The sequence below is a fragment of the Mustela erminea genome, chromosome 20, assembly GCF_009829155.1.
Source record: "Mustela erminea isolate mMusErm1 chromosome 20, mMusErm1.Pri, whole genome shotgun sequence".
In the NCBI taxonomy this organism is placed as follows: domain Eukaryota; kingdom Metazoa; phylum Chordata; class Mammalia; order Carnivora; family Mustelidae; genus Mustela; species Mustela erminea.
Genome location: NC_045633.1, coordinates 38,194,103 through 38,206,670, shown reverse-complemented (window position 1 = coordinate 38,206,670; position 12,568 = coordinate 38,194,103). Strand labels below are relative to the sequence as shown.

The 12,568-nt window shown below is 53.1% G+C and overlaps 1 protein-coding gene across 1 annotated transcript in view; it reads right to left on the bottom strand.

Moving 5' to 3' along the window:
• Positions 1-12,568, bottom strand: part of GALNT17 (polypeptide N-acetylgalactosaminyltransferase 17) — a 415,614-nt gene that overhangs the window by 211,604 nt on the left and 191,442 nt on the right. Inside the window, exon 3 of the mRNA XM_032328265.1 lies at positions 8,690-8,856. Coding sequence (XP_032184156.1) covers positions 8,690-8,856 — 167 coding nt within the window. The remainder of the gene's footprint in view (positions 1-8,689; positions 8,857-12,568) is intronic.

Sequence of the window (12,568 nt, the reverse complement as noted above, 5' to 3'; positions counted from 1 at the left end):
AAAAAAGTGGATTTAAAGGTATGTCACTGCTCACTCATTAGAACAGTCAAGACGAAGAAGATAAATCAGAGTCAAGTGTCGGGGGAGGATATGGAGAAAGAGACTCTCATGTCCTTCTCATGGGACAGAACCATGGAGCTGGAGAGTAACTTACCAATTCAATTAAAAGTTATTAAAACTAGGGGGGGCGCCTGGGTGGCTCAGTGGGTTAAAGCCTCTGCCTTCGGCTCAGGTCATGATGGCAGGGTCCTGGGATCGAGCCCCATGTCGGGCTCTCTGCTCCGCAGGGAATCTGCTTCCCCTTCTCTCTCTCTGCCTGCCTCTCTGTCTACTTGTGATCTCTCTCTCTCTGTCAAATAAATAAAATCTTTAAAAAAAAAGTTATTAAAACTAATACGGCATATTAATCAGGATAAGAAGATGAATTTAACTTATTAATCTGATGCACTTCCTTACTCCAAGCCACTGAAAACTATAGTAAAGGGATTTTTAAAAATGAAATAAAATAGACCCATACTCAGACCTATTCCGAGGTAGGAGGAAGCACAAGAGGAGACACGAAGCACAGTATCAGGGAAGCGGGAAAGGGTAAGAAAGCACGCACACCGTGTGGCAGCTGAACCCCAAGCTAACCGTGGGAAACACTGAGAATCAACTCCATTTGTATCTTGAGGGACAGAGAATCCTTGAGGACAGTGATGGCAACAGCAGCAGGTGCCTCTTGAACTGCGGGTAAATCGGGGAAACAGAACGAGGAGGACCAGAGGGAAGCCCATTCAAAAGGCAACCTGTCCCTAGATCCCCGTCCCCACCCTGTGCTCCAGCCCACACGACCCCTCTGCTGTCAAAACCAGCGGCGATCCCGACGGGGGAGGCCTCCAGTGTGGGAGCCAGAAGCCACACAGCGAAGAGCCGGAGAAAAGCAACATGTGGAGACAGACCGTGCAGGGAGAAAGATGGAAAAACAAAACAAAAGACGAAATATTATTAATATCCTCCAGGGGATAAGGAAACATATTGCTTCTATTAAGTAAGAACAATATGCCATAAAAAGGAGCTCTCAGAGAATAAAAATGAGCACTTGGAAGTAAAACCATGATAGCAGAGATAAAAAACTGAATAGAAGGGAAGGAAGATAAAAACTGGAGAGAGCAAACAAAGCCAAGCAAAAAACGTAAGGAATGATAAGGCGGCAGAGAAAGGATGAGAAAATTAAAAGTTCTGCCCAAGAGGCTTAATAATGGAAAAATGGGGGGAAAGATGGAATCAGGGGAGACATGAAATAGAGAACCGAGAAGAATGGACAGGAATTATCCATGAAATATTCCAAGAAATTTCCCAAAAACTGACAGACAGTCGATTCCAGACTGGAGCCTCTAAAGGTGCAGCCCAATAGATGAAGACAGCCCACACCAAGGCTCGTCATTGGGAATTTCAAAACTGTGGGGACAAAATGAAGATGCCACCAGCTTCCAAAAAGGAAAAAACGCACCGAGGATCGGAAATCGGACGCCTTTGTTCTTCTAAAACACTGAAAGGAAGATAAAGAGGCCAGAGCATCGACGTCGGAAAGAAGGGGACGCCCATCGCAGCCGGGCCGTCGGTCACACGGAAAACGAGGACGAAGCTTTCCTCAGAAACCGATGATCTCCGAAGAGTTCATCTTCCTTGCGGTCTTCCTTAATGAAGCTTCTAGCTGTCGTGTTTCGCCAAAATGAGCACGGAAGCCAGGAAAAGAGAAACGTGTGGAGCTCAGCATAAGAGGGGGCGAAGAAGGCCCCCAGGAGGGTGGTGAGGAGGGATCCCAGGTGACAGTGACACACGGCCATCGTGGCCTCCGTCCAGGGCGGAGCAGTGGGGACTTGAAGCAGATACAGGAGAGCTGCCATTACTCTCTCCTGCAAACATACCGCATTTTTAAACGGAGGACAGGCTGTCTGAATGAGATAAGAACTTCTCTCTCTGTATATATATTCTGTTAGTCACCATACAGTTCGTCCTCAGTTTTCGGTGCCGTGTTCCAGGGTTCGCTGCTTACGTGTAACACCCAGTGCTCCCTAAAGCCGTCGGCCAACCCATCCCCCCGCCCCCTCCCTCAGAGCAGGAGACGAACCGTGAGAGACCGTGGGCTCCGAGAAACAAACTGAGACAAGAACTTCTAATATGAATTGATAAATTGTTCTCCAGATACGAGGTTCTGTCTCCTGAGAAGCATATGAGAGTCTCTCTGCTCTGCATCCTCACCGACACGGGCGCTTATTAATCTTTGTCATCTTGGCTGCTCTGATGAGTGAAATGATGTCTGAGTGAGGATGGACTGTCCCCATTCTCCCCGGTAACTGGACATTCTGGCCACGGGCGGACAGGGTTTGTGCTCTCTCTCTCCACGCCTGCTGCCTGGATCAGCTGAGGACGTTCATTTCATCCCTCAGACATGGTCTGCTTTGACCTCCTCCTAAGAGTAGGCAGTGCACCGTGGTGAGGTCACGGGCAGAAAACACAGGGCAGCCATTCCTTCTGTCCAGATTTTCGCCCTGCACCCAGCACTGGTCCACACAACAGCTTGCCAGATGTCCCTGCTGGGGTCCCTGCTTGAGCCCTGTGTTTCCCTGAGCTCACTCCTGACTTAGCTCTCGTCTCCCAAGGAGCCTTTTATAAACCATCAGAATACACATGGGCCAATGTTCTTGCTCTAGACATGATGGGCTATCAGGCGTTTGGTAAAGAGTAAACATTTCTAAAAATATAGGACCCAGGAAAACCAAGCAAGAAAAATAAATAAAAGGCATCCAGATTGGAAAGTGAGAATAAACTTGTCACTATTTGAAGATGATGGGATATTCTAGACAGAAACTCTAAAGAACACACACACACATGCACACACACCGCCCCCCCCACAATCAGAGTTAATAAACAAGTTTAGCAACATAGAAGAACACAAGATCGATATACAAAAACCAGTTGCATTTCCATACATGAGCAATGAGTAGTCCAAAAATGAAATTAAGAAAACAATTCTACTTACAACAGCATCAAAAATAATAAAATATCTAGGAATAAATTTAACAAAAGAAGGTAAGTCTGATACATTGAAAACTACAAAACACTGTTGAAAGAAATTAAAGAAGATCTAAATAAACAGACACTCCACATCATGGACTGGCACTTTAATACTGCTAAGGTGACGATACCCCTCAGACGGACCGATAGCTTCAATGCAAAACCTGATGAAATTCCAACTGTCTTTTCACAGAAATGGACAAACTCGTCCTAAAATTCGTATGTCAACACGTGGGACCCAGAATGGACAAACCAATCTTGAAAAGGAAGAAGAAGTTTGGAAGACTCACTTCCTGATTTTAAAATGTACTATAAAGGAAGAGTTCTCAAGACAGCATGGTACCAGCTGCAGGACAGACACACAGATCAATGACACAGGATATAAAGTCCAAAAATAAGCCCTCCCATTTACAAAGCAGTTTATTTTTGACAAGAATGCCATGACCACTCGATGGGAAAAGAATGGTCTCTTCAATGAATGCTCCCAGGACAACTGAATATCCTCATGGAAAAAAAAAAAAAAATTCAGACCCCTACCTCAAACCATATACAAATGATTCACAATGGATATGGAGCTACATGTAAGAGCTAAAACCATAGGACACTTAGAAGAGAATATAGATATAAATCTTTGGGACCTTGAGTTAGGCAATGGTGTCTTAGCTATGACACCAACAAGCTCCAAAACTCAAAAGAAAAATAAACCAGACTTCATGAAAATTAAAAATGTTTGTGTATCAAAGGACACTATCAAGAGAAAAGACAATGTCTGCAAATACATTTGCAAAAAAATACTTACAGAATATACTTGATAAGAGTGTATAGCCACGGGATATAAGCAATTATAGTTCTACGCTGAAAAGACATTTCAAAAATGGGCAAAAGCTTTGAACAGACATTTCTCTAAATAAGACAGACTAAAGGGATGGGGCTCCTGGGTGGCTCAGCGGATTAAAGCCTCTGCCTTCGGCTCAGGTCATGATCTCAGGGTCCTGGGATCGAGTCCTGCATTGGGCTCTCTGCTCAGCAGGGAGCCTGCTTCCCCGCTACCCGCCGCGTGCCCCTCTGCCTACTGGTCATCTCTGTCTGTCAAATAAATAAATCAAAAATCCATAAAAAAATGAATTATGATTAATACAATTCCATGCACCCAAATCCCCTTCTCCTCAACCCCTCAAATAAAGATCAAAGCAAAGAACGCTGAGCACCTAAACAAGGACCAGTGGCTCGGGATACGGCCAGGCAGGATCACGCTCAAGAGGAACGAAGGGGATGCTGAGAAGGGGAGCGGACAGAGAGACGAAAAGCCTTCCGGTCTCTGGTGGTGAGACCACAGAGAGGAGGTGGAGCCCTTCACGGACACAGGAGAGAAAGAACGAAAAGCAGGTGTCCAAGGCCAAGAAGAGAATGCTAAATCAGTCATTGGACAGATTGAGCTTATAGTTCCGAGGGACCCTGAGCCATAGAGGACGCAGAGCACCCAGGTTTGGGGCTCAGGGGAGAGCGTGAGTTGCCCTGCACCAGAATGATGGATCTGCAGATCATTCCGAACACGCGCATGGGAGAAAGTGCCCACTGTGTCCTGATGGTAAGAAGCACGAGTGATCCCCCTGGAAGCAAGGAGTCAAGGTGGAGAAGACAGAGATGCTGGGGACTGGGGAGGAGGTCAGCGCCAGGAAGGAAGCCGCCAACAATGTCAAAGGTGTCCAGGTCGGAGCAGCAGAGGGCCCACTGGATCGGGTGAGCAGTGACGGCTGCTGAAGTTTGCATCAGTGATTTCAGTTTAATGCCCATGGCCACAAAGGTCCGCATCTTACCTGGGCTTACCTTGAGCCGGAGTCAACACCGAAGCAGAATGCAAGAACTCATTAGAAAAAACAACCCACAAGGGCAAGTCGCGGAGTTGCCTGTGTGCACGGATCCCCAGTCGTCTGGATTTTACTCACATTTATCCACACAGGCCCCGAGCCAGGTTTTCCTTCCTTTCTTTTCTTTTCCTTTCTCTCTCTCTCTTTCTTTCTTTCTCTTTCTTATTTTTCTGAGAAAGCCTCATTTTTCTTTAATGTATGGGATAACCAAAGAGGTACAGGATTACAGTTCCCACCCGAGCCAGTCTTGACCAGCCTGAGAACGGCCCACTCTACCCTCATGAAAATGAGGTTTGCAGGGCCCCTGGGTGGCTCAGTGGGTTAAGCCTCTGCCTTCAGCTCAGGTCATGATCTCAGGGTCCTGGGATCGAGCCCCACATCGGGCTCTCTGCTCAGCGGGGAGCCTGCTTCCCTTCCCCTGTCTCTCTGCCTGCCTCTCTGCCTACTTGTGAACTCTGTCAAATAAATAAATAAAATCTTTAAAAAAAAATGAGGTTTGCAGATCTTGTGTATTTATTTGCGTATTTGGGTTCATTTATTTATTGTAGAGAGAGGAGGTGGGGGAACAGAGGGAGAGACTCTTTTGAGCAGACTCCCCGCTAAGCGCAGAGCTGGACACAGGGCTCGAACCCATAACCCATAAGATCATGGCCTGAGCAGAAACCAAAAGTCAGATGCTCAACTGACGGAGCCGCCTGGGTACCCCAGATCTTTCTGAATAAAAAGGGGAATGTTACGTGTCACCATTCGGGGGAGAACAAGAACACTAACTTGTTTTTACTACAGGATCTTAACTAGGTAACATACGCATTAAGGAAGGGGAGGAGTAGGGGAATGAGCCCTTGTCTTCAGTTACTCCGCTCAGTATTTTATTTTCCAATTACAAGTCCTTTTGGGAATGTTCAATTTCCCTACAAAAATCATGCATTACCTTTGAGATGAGAAAATATGGTAAGGCTGGAAAAAATGGTTTAATCACGCTCAAGCAGAAGGTAAGCAGGGATAACAATATTAACGTTCGATGAACAAAACTCAAGGCCAGGGGGAAAATACGCTTTTGAGATAAAGGGCGCGTCACATAATGGTGACAACCACCACTAATAGCGAAGCCATGCAGACACAAGTCTATAGTTGCCAAAGAAACTGACAACAGATACAGAAATCAAACATCATTAGGAACACAGGAAGGAAGAGTCCTCGGAGGAGGAGATTTTAAAACATCATCCTCAGAAAGACTCAAGAAAATAAACTCCAGGTCCACGCAAATACACAAAATTGACGTCTGGCAGGAACTCAGTCCCATGATGACAGTGCGTGGGGGTCTTTTCAAGGGTCCATAGAACACGTACAGAACTCGATAATACGAATCAGCAAGAAAATCTCAACAAAGAGAAATATCAGTAAGTTCCTCTTCCAGTTAGAGACAAGGCCCTTCTGCCCGGAGAACACCCAGAGGCTGGAGGCAAGAGGGAACCCGTGTTACTACGATTCACTGGGTGTTTGGGAAGGTGAAGGGGGCAGAGAACAAGATGAATGGGAATTAACTTTGTGCTCAGACTGGGCCAAGCACCTGTCTCACCCTCTCTCACCCACGGAACCACCGAAGTAGTACTTAACTCCGTGGTTTTCAGCGGGCTGTCCCTAACAGTAGCCTCAGCCCCACCTGGGAATCTGCGAGAAACAGAAATTCTCAGCAGCACTTTGGACCTCCGGAGAGACCGCATTTCCTCCAGGGTGGGGCTCCAGGAGGTGCTGACGGAACGCCGAAGGTGCGTCAATACCCCGGCTCCCTCCCCCCAGAGCAGGCTGACTCCCAGGAGTGGGCTTCCCACTGCCGCCGTTCCCCGAATGCCCCCGTGGGATGAAGCTCTGTCACGCGCAGGGGCTGTCCACACACCACACCCTTGGGGGACGCCTTCCCTTCCTGGCCCTGCTTTGTCCTGGCTCCTGGAGGTGTCCTCTCCCCCTCGCGAATCCACTAACATGCGCCAATCTTTCGTCTCAGGGTCAGCTTCTGGGGGGGCCCAAACTAAGTCACCTTCTGGAGACCACCGCCACTTGTGTTCTGGGTGGGACTGGCTTGGACTTTGGTTTCTTCCTCTCTGGCTGAGCTCTTCCAAGATTCCCTGAGTGGGGAGAGCCGCACGGGCAGTGAGTCCTCCCCCAAGTCAGTCCAGAGGAGACCACCAGCTCTCTTTCCTGCATTTGCTTGCTCTTCTCTGCCCTGTCTCCAGCCACCGCTGCCGGCTCCCGCTGGCCCCATGCCAACCCTGTCCTTCATCACTCACTCCCGGGCTGGGTGAGGCTCCCCGAGGGTCGGGCTAAGCAGCCCGGCCATGGGGAACCACGTCCTGCCCAGCCCTGAGAAGCCAGCTTGCCAGACACAGAGGCGTCACCAGCTGCGTGCGTCAGAAGCGGAGGGAACACAGAGCAAGGGCCCTAGGATGTCAGCAAAAGAGATCTCTGAAGAGATGACACACAGGGGACACCTGGGGAACAAGTGGGTGGACTCTGGCCGGCAAAAGGGTTGGGGATTCCCTCTGCTGAAGCAGGAGGTCCCTGGCGGGCTCAGAGGGAGGCTGCATCGAGGGGCTCTGGGAGCCACGTCAGGGAGACGACTTCACCAGACAACCTGGAGGCTTCAGGGAACAGAATGAGCCATGTTCTCACAAGGAGACCATCGATGTCCATTTCAGAAGGACCAATGGATAATGAAATGGCCAAAGGTCAAAAGAGAAAAGTGAGGTTGTGAGAGATACAGCAAGTGCCGCATCGGTCCTCAGCACCTCGAGGCCCCAGGGCAGGGGGTATCCCCTGGCGGGCGGATGGCTGGGCCCAGGGACCCTGAGCCCTCTGGGTGACAGTCAGCCAGCTCAGAAGGGGCAGGTGGCCGACAGCACCCGGGCTGCTGACACGTGACAGGCCCAGCCCAGAGCTCCTGGCTGTAATCAGGTTTTAGCCAGGACCTGTGGCATCGTCCTCTAAGTTCTTCACCCGTTCCTGACCTGGGAACACACGGGGAAATCCTCCTCCACTCATCATGCCGAGAGCAACGGGGTCAGCCTGCCCCTAATCCTTCCTCGGCCCGAAGCACGAGGCTGGCCTTCTTCTGTGTCATCAGCCCGTGGGGCTTTCTCCCTGCAGGGAGCACAGGGAATTCTGGAGGCTAAGAGCCAACATCAAGGCACAATTAGCAAGACCAATCCGCCCATCACCCCCACCCGGACATCAGGCCCGCCCGCTGACTGGTCTCCAAAGGTCTCAGAGGACTTCTATTACCGCTGCCCAACACGCGTTTGTTTGGGATTTTTTCACCGAGCCATCATTCCCAACAGAGCTGAACCACGAAAGGCCTGAGAACACCACTCATTCCTACCTACGGTCTTTATGGGCACAATGGCCCAGAGGGGACTTCAGATACAAGGTGAACGGTCCCCATCACAGGACAACGGCAACGGTTGGGGGCGGGGAGCGTGGAAGAAGTGAGCCCTTGGGTGTCATCTACTTACTTGAGGTCATGAGGAGAAGGGAAATGAGTCTAGAGAAGCGGCCAGGCATGAAATCCTAAGGGCCGTCTAGCACTGGGCGGTCTAACGGACCGGTGTTCGCCCAGATGTCCTCCTCAGACCACCTGGCACCCTGCAGGCAGGCCCCAGGGCCGGGAGGCAAACACTCGTGGGCTCCCGTCTCAGCGCCGGTGGCGTTGCCCCGCTGCTGACATCACGCTCGCTCCTCTGCACAGCAGCTGGGCCAGGCCTCACCTTCGTCACTGTTGTCGTCCACCAGGATGACCTCCTTGAGCAGGTGTGTGGGCGTGTGGTTGACAGCGCTGTGCACGGACCGCAGGATCACCGACAGCGCCTCGTTCACGAAGATGAAGATGATGGAGATCTGCGGCAGCTCCTTGGGGTACTTCAGCTCCTTGCACCTGGGGGGGGAGAAGCGGGGGGGGGGGGGGTCAGAGGAGGGAGAAGATGTGGGCACTAGGGACCGGTATGGACACGTCCTCCCGAGGTGAAAGTCACGGGCTCTCCCTGGGCCCCTCTTGGCGAAAACCTAAGAAGGAGACTGTTAAAGGACCCAGCCCCGATTCTCCGAGACTTACCTGATCCCCCTTCGGTGCCCCCTGCCCGACTTCCCACTCCGGGAGCATCTCCCTGCCTGGAGCCTCCTTGGCTGCCACCCAAGCCCCGCTCTGCCCCCACCTGCCGGCAGCTGGCGCATCAGTCCCCGCCCGCTCACCCCGGAGCGGCTGACTCCGAGGGGTGCTTCACACCGGCTCCCAGAGGCCCGCGGGGGGGCTGATCTCGTCACCCACACCCTTCGGGGACGCCTTCCCTTCCGGGAGCCACTTCCCGAGCCCCTAGCGGGGTTCTCTCCACTTTCCCCATCAGCTGGCTCAAATCTTTGTCTCAGCGTCTGCTTCTGGGGGAACCCAAACGGAGACATCTCCTGCAGACCTGTTACGGTGCAGCCTGCATTCTAGGACCTAAAACGCACACGTGAATAATCATAATCACAGACGCATGCTGCCCGAGACACCCCGACTCTTCCTAAAATTTTGTTGGGGTGGGGCAGGAGCGGGGGCTGCCTGCCTCGAAGGTCCTCCCTCAGAGCAGCTCTCCCAGGAGAGGAAAGAGAAGGGTTCCTTGTCACCGAGGCCGGACCCCGGGTGCAGAGCTCCTGGTGACTGAAGAGGTGGTCTATTTATTTATTTACTTATTTTGATTTATGACAGAGATCACAAGTAGGCAGAGAGGAGGAAGCAGGCTCCCCGCTGAGCAGAGAGCCCGATGCGGGACTCGATCCCAGGACCCTGAGATCATGACCCGAGCCAAAAGCAGAGGCTTAACCCACTGAGCCACCCAGGCGCCCCTAAGAGGTGGTTTAATTCCCAGGGAACGTGCTCTGCTCGGCTCCGTCCCCAGAGCACCACACTCCGTCCCGGGAGCACCAGCGAATGGGCGTCTACGGCCTCGGCTAAGCCTCGCTGGCCACACGGAGCGGGAACCCAGCGGAATGAAGAGCAAGCTAGGGCATTTCCATGCGTTCTCTTCCCCCCTGCCCAAGACCGAAAAGCTGAGAGCAGGCACATCAGAGGAGAAAACAAAGGAAACCAGATGCAGGACCGGAGTGACACGGACGGCACTGAAGAAGGAGGCAGAACAGCGGCTTGTTTTTTTTAATGCGGAACAGCTTGGGCCGTGTCAGGCCGTATTAATCATGCAGGCAATTTTCGGGAGAAAATAAAGTTTTGTTACGATACACAATTGTGTCTCCTGGAGGAGACTGTCTGGGGACCCATTGATCACGGAGCCTCATTTTTACCATGTTGCTGTAAATTCACTTCTGGGGGCTGCCAGGGAGGGGAGGACGGTTACTGACGGGCTCCCGGGCCGTCAGCAGGAATCATCTCCTTTACTGCGGGGTGATCCGAGGGAGGAGGCTGCCCCGGAAGGTCTCTCCGAGCCCCTCAACCACCCCGAGCCCGGATCCCTCACCCACCCACGCACGAGCGCACACCCGCCGTACACACCCACCTCTGCAGAGTGCTCATGCCCAGGGCTGGGGCCTTTGGTCCTCTGTTTTTAACACCTTCTGGCTTGGAATTAAGAAGTGGAGAGACCAGAGTGCGTGGCACCAGCACCGTCTTTTCACCACAGGCACCGGGGCCGAGACGCAATCAAGACTCAGTGTGAGTCGGGCCTCTCCGCCGGGTGAAGGGGAGATGTGGGACCTTAGAGGAACGGCCTCCCCCGGCCCCTTCATGGGTCAAGGTGGCCCTGCAGGAAATCAGGGAGGGGCAGATTTCAAAAACAAGAAGGGCTCGGTCACATGCTGGACGTGTCACCCTGAGCACGCCGCTCCTGGTTTGTCATCTCTGCACCTGAGATGTGTGTGCCTCGCTGGGGTGCCTGGCTAAGGTGCCCATAAAGGTCACTTGAGACCCCGTAAAAATGCAACGCACAGACTCACGGGAAGACCCAGTTGTCCTGGCTGTCGCCTGTTCCCGTCGTCCCCTCTGTGTCCTCCCCGTCCCCATGAGCCCGGCTTCCCGGCTCCCTCACCCGGACCCTTCCTGCGGGACCCGCCCACCCGGGGCTCTGTCCTTGCCCGGCTCACGCTTCACCTCTCCTGCGTCCTCGGGCTTTCCCAGTGGGCAGACAGATGAATACAGTCAGTATTACGAAAATCAGCATTCCTTCCTGGGTCTTCCGTATCTAGGGAGTAAACTCTGCCTCAAAAAAAAAAAAAAAAAAAAAAAAAAATCCCTGGGCCCGGCTCACTGCTTGCGACGGAGAAGACGTGTGCAATCTTCTCGAGCGGAGGACAGTGCGGTTTTAAAGCACTGGGTAGGTGCGGACGGACGCGCACGTTGCTGCCCATCAGACACCCTGTGCCTCACGGCAGAAGTGAGCGCGGGAAGGAAGGCACGAGGAAGCAGAGGCCGGCAGGCCGCGGACGTACGGAGATACGGAGAGATCGCCCGGAGAGATCGCCCGGAGAGATCGCCCGGGGAAAGGGCACGGATGCGGCTCTGCCCCCAGGAGTGGAAGCTGAATTCCTGTTCCGGCTGGACGCCCCCACACGGTGTACCAAACCACACAGACCGGTGTCCCCCGCTGCCCTCAGGCTGACTTGAAAGAAGCCCTCCCCGTGGTTCCCAGGTCCCCGCAGAGCCGAGGGGGCGGGAGGTGCTCAGCGCCCGGTGCCTCGGTGGGGGGCATGGTGCTCTCGGGGGGCCCGGCAATGGCCCGTGCCAGGCAGCCGGGCAGGCGGACTTGGGGAAGGGAGCGGCCAGGCCAGAGACCGTCTCTAGACAACGGAACCTGCAGAATCAGTCGTGTCTCCTGCCTCCCCGGCCACCGTCCAGGCCCCACACGCAGGTGAGAGGAACCTGAGAGGTGCTGCGGATGACGAGTCGATAGAACGAGCCCCAGAAACTGCAAACGCGCTTCCGATTCCGTAGCTGGGGGCGTGCGCTCCCTCCAGCAACACAGGCTCAGCTCTGGGTCCCAGAAACCACAGGTTTCCCTTCAATAATGGGTCAGCAAGCGGCAAACCGTTATGTCTGAAGAGGGTCGGCAGGAAAACCTTAAGGCCTGGATAATTTTCCGTCCGTGCGTGAAGGGACCCCAGAGAACGCAGGCCCAGCCCTCTCCCCAGAGGCCTGACAAGGAACCAGTCTCTGCCACACTGAGCTCATGGGGCAAAGAAAGCAGAGACAAGTAACCAACCCAGTGAGATGCCTCAGACCCCTGATGTCTGTCCTGATGTCTGTGCGTCCATCTGTCCAGACGCCTGGGCCACTTCCTTGAACATGGTATGTCCCAGACAGTGATGCTTGCTCCCCCTCCCCCAGAGCCCCTGGCACGGCCTTCACTTATCACCCAAAGCGCCCGCCATTTCCCTCCGTGGATGCAGAGTAAGGAGAGGAGAGCTGGGGAGAACTGGCCACCTCAGGACCCACCAGAGAGGATCACGGTTGACACGACCGAAGGTCAAGTCACCTCAGGACCCACCAGAGAGGATGACGGTTGACACGACCGAAGGTCAAGCCACCTCAGGACCACCAGAGAGGATGACGGTTGACACGACCGAAGGTCAAGCCACCTCAGGACCCACCGGAGAGGATGACG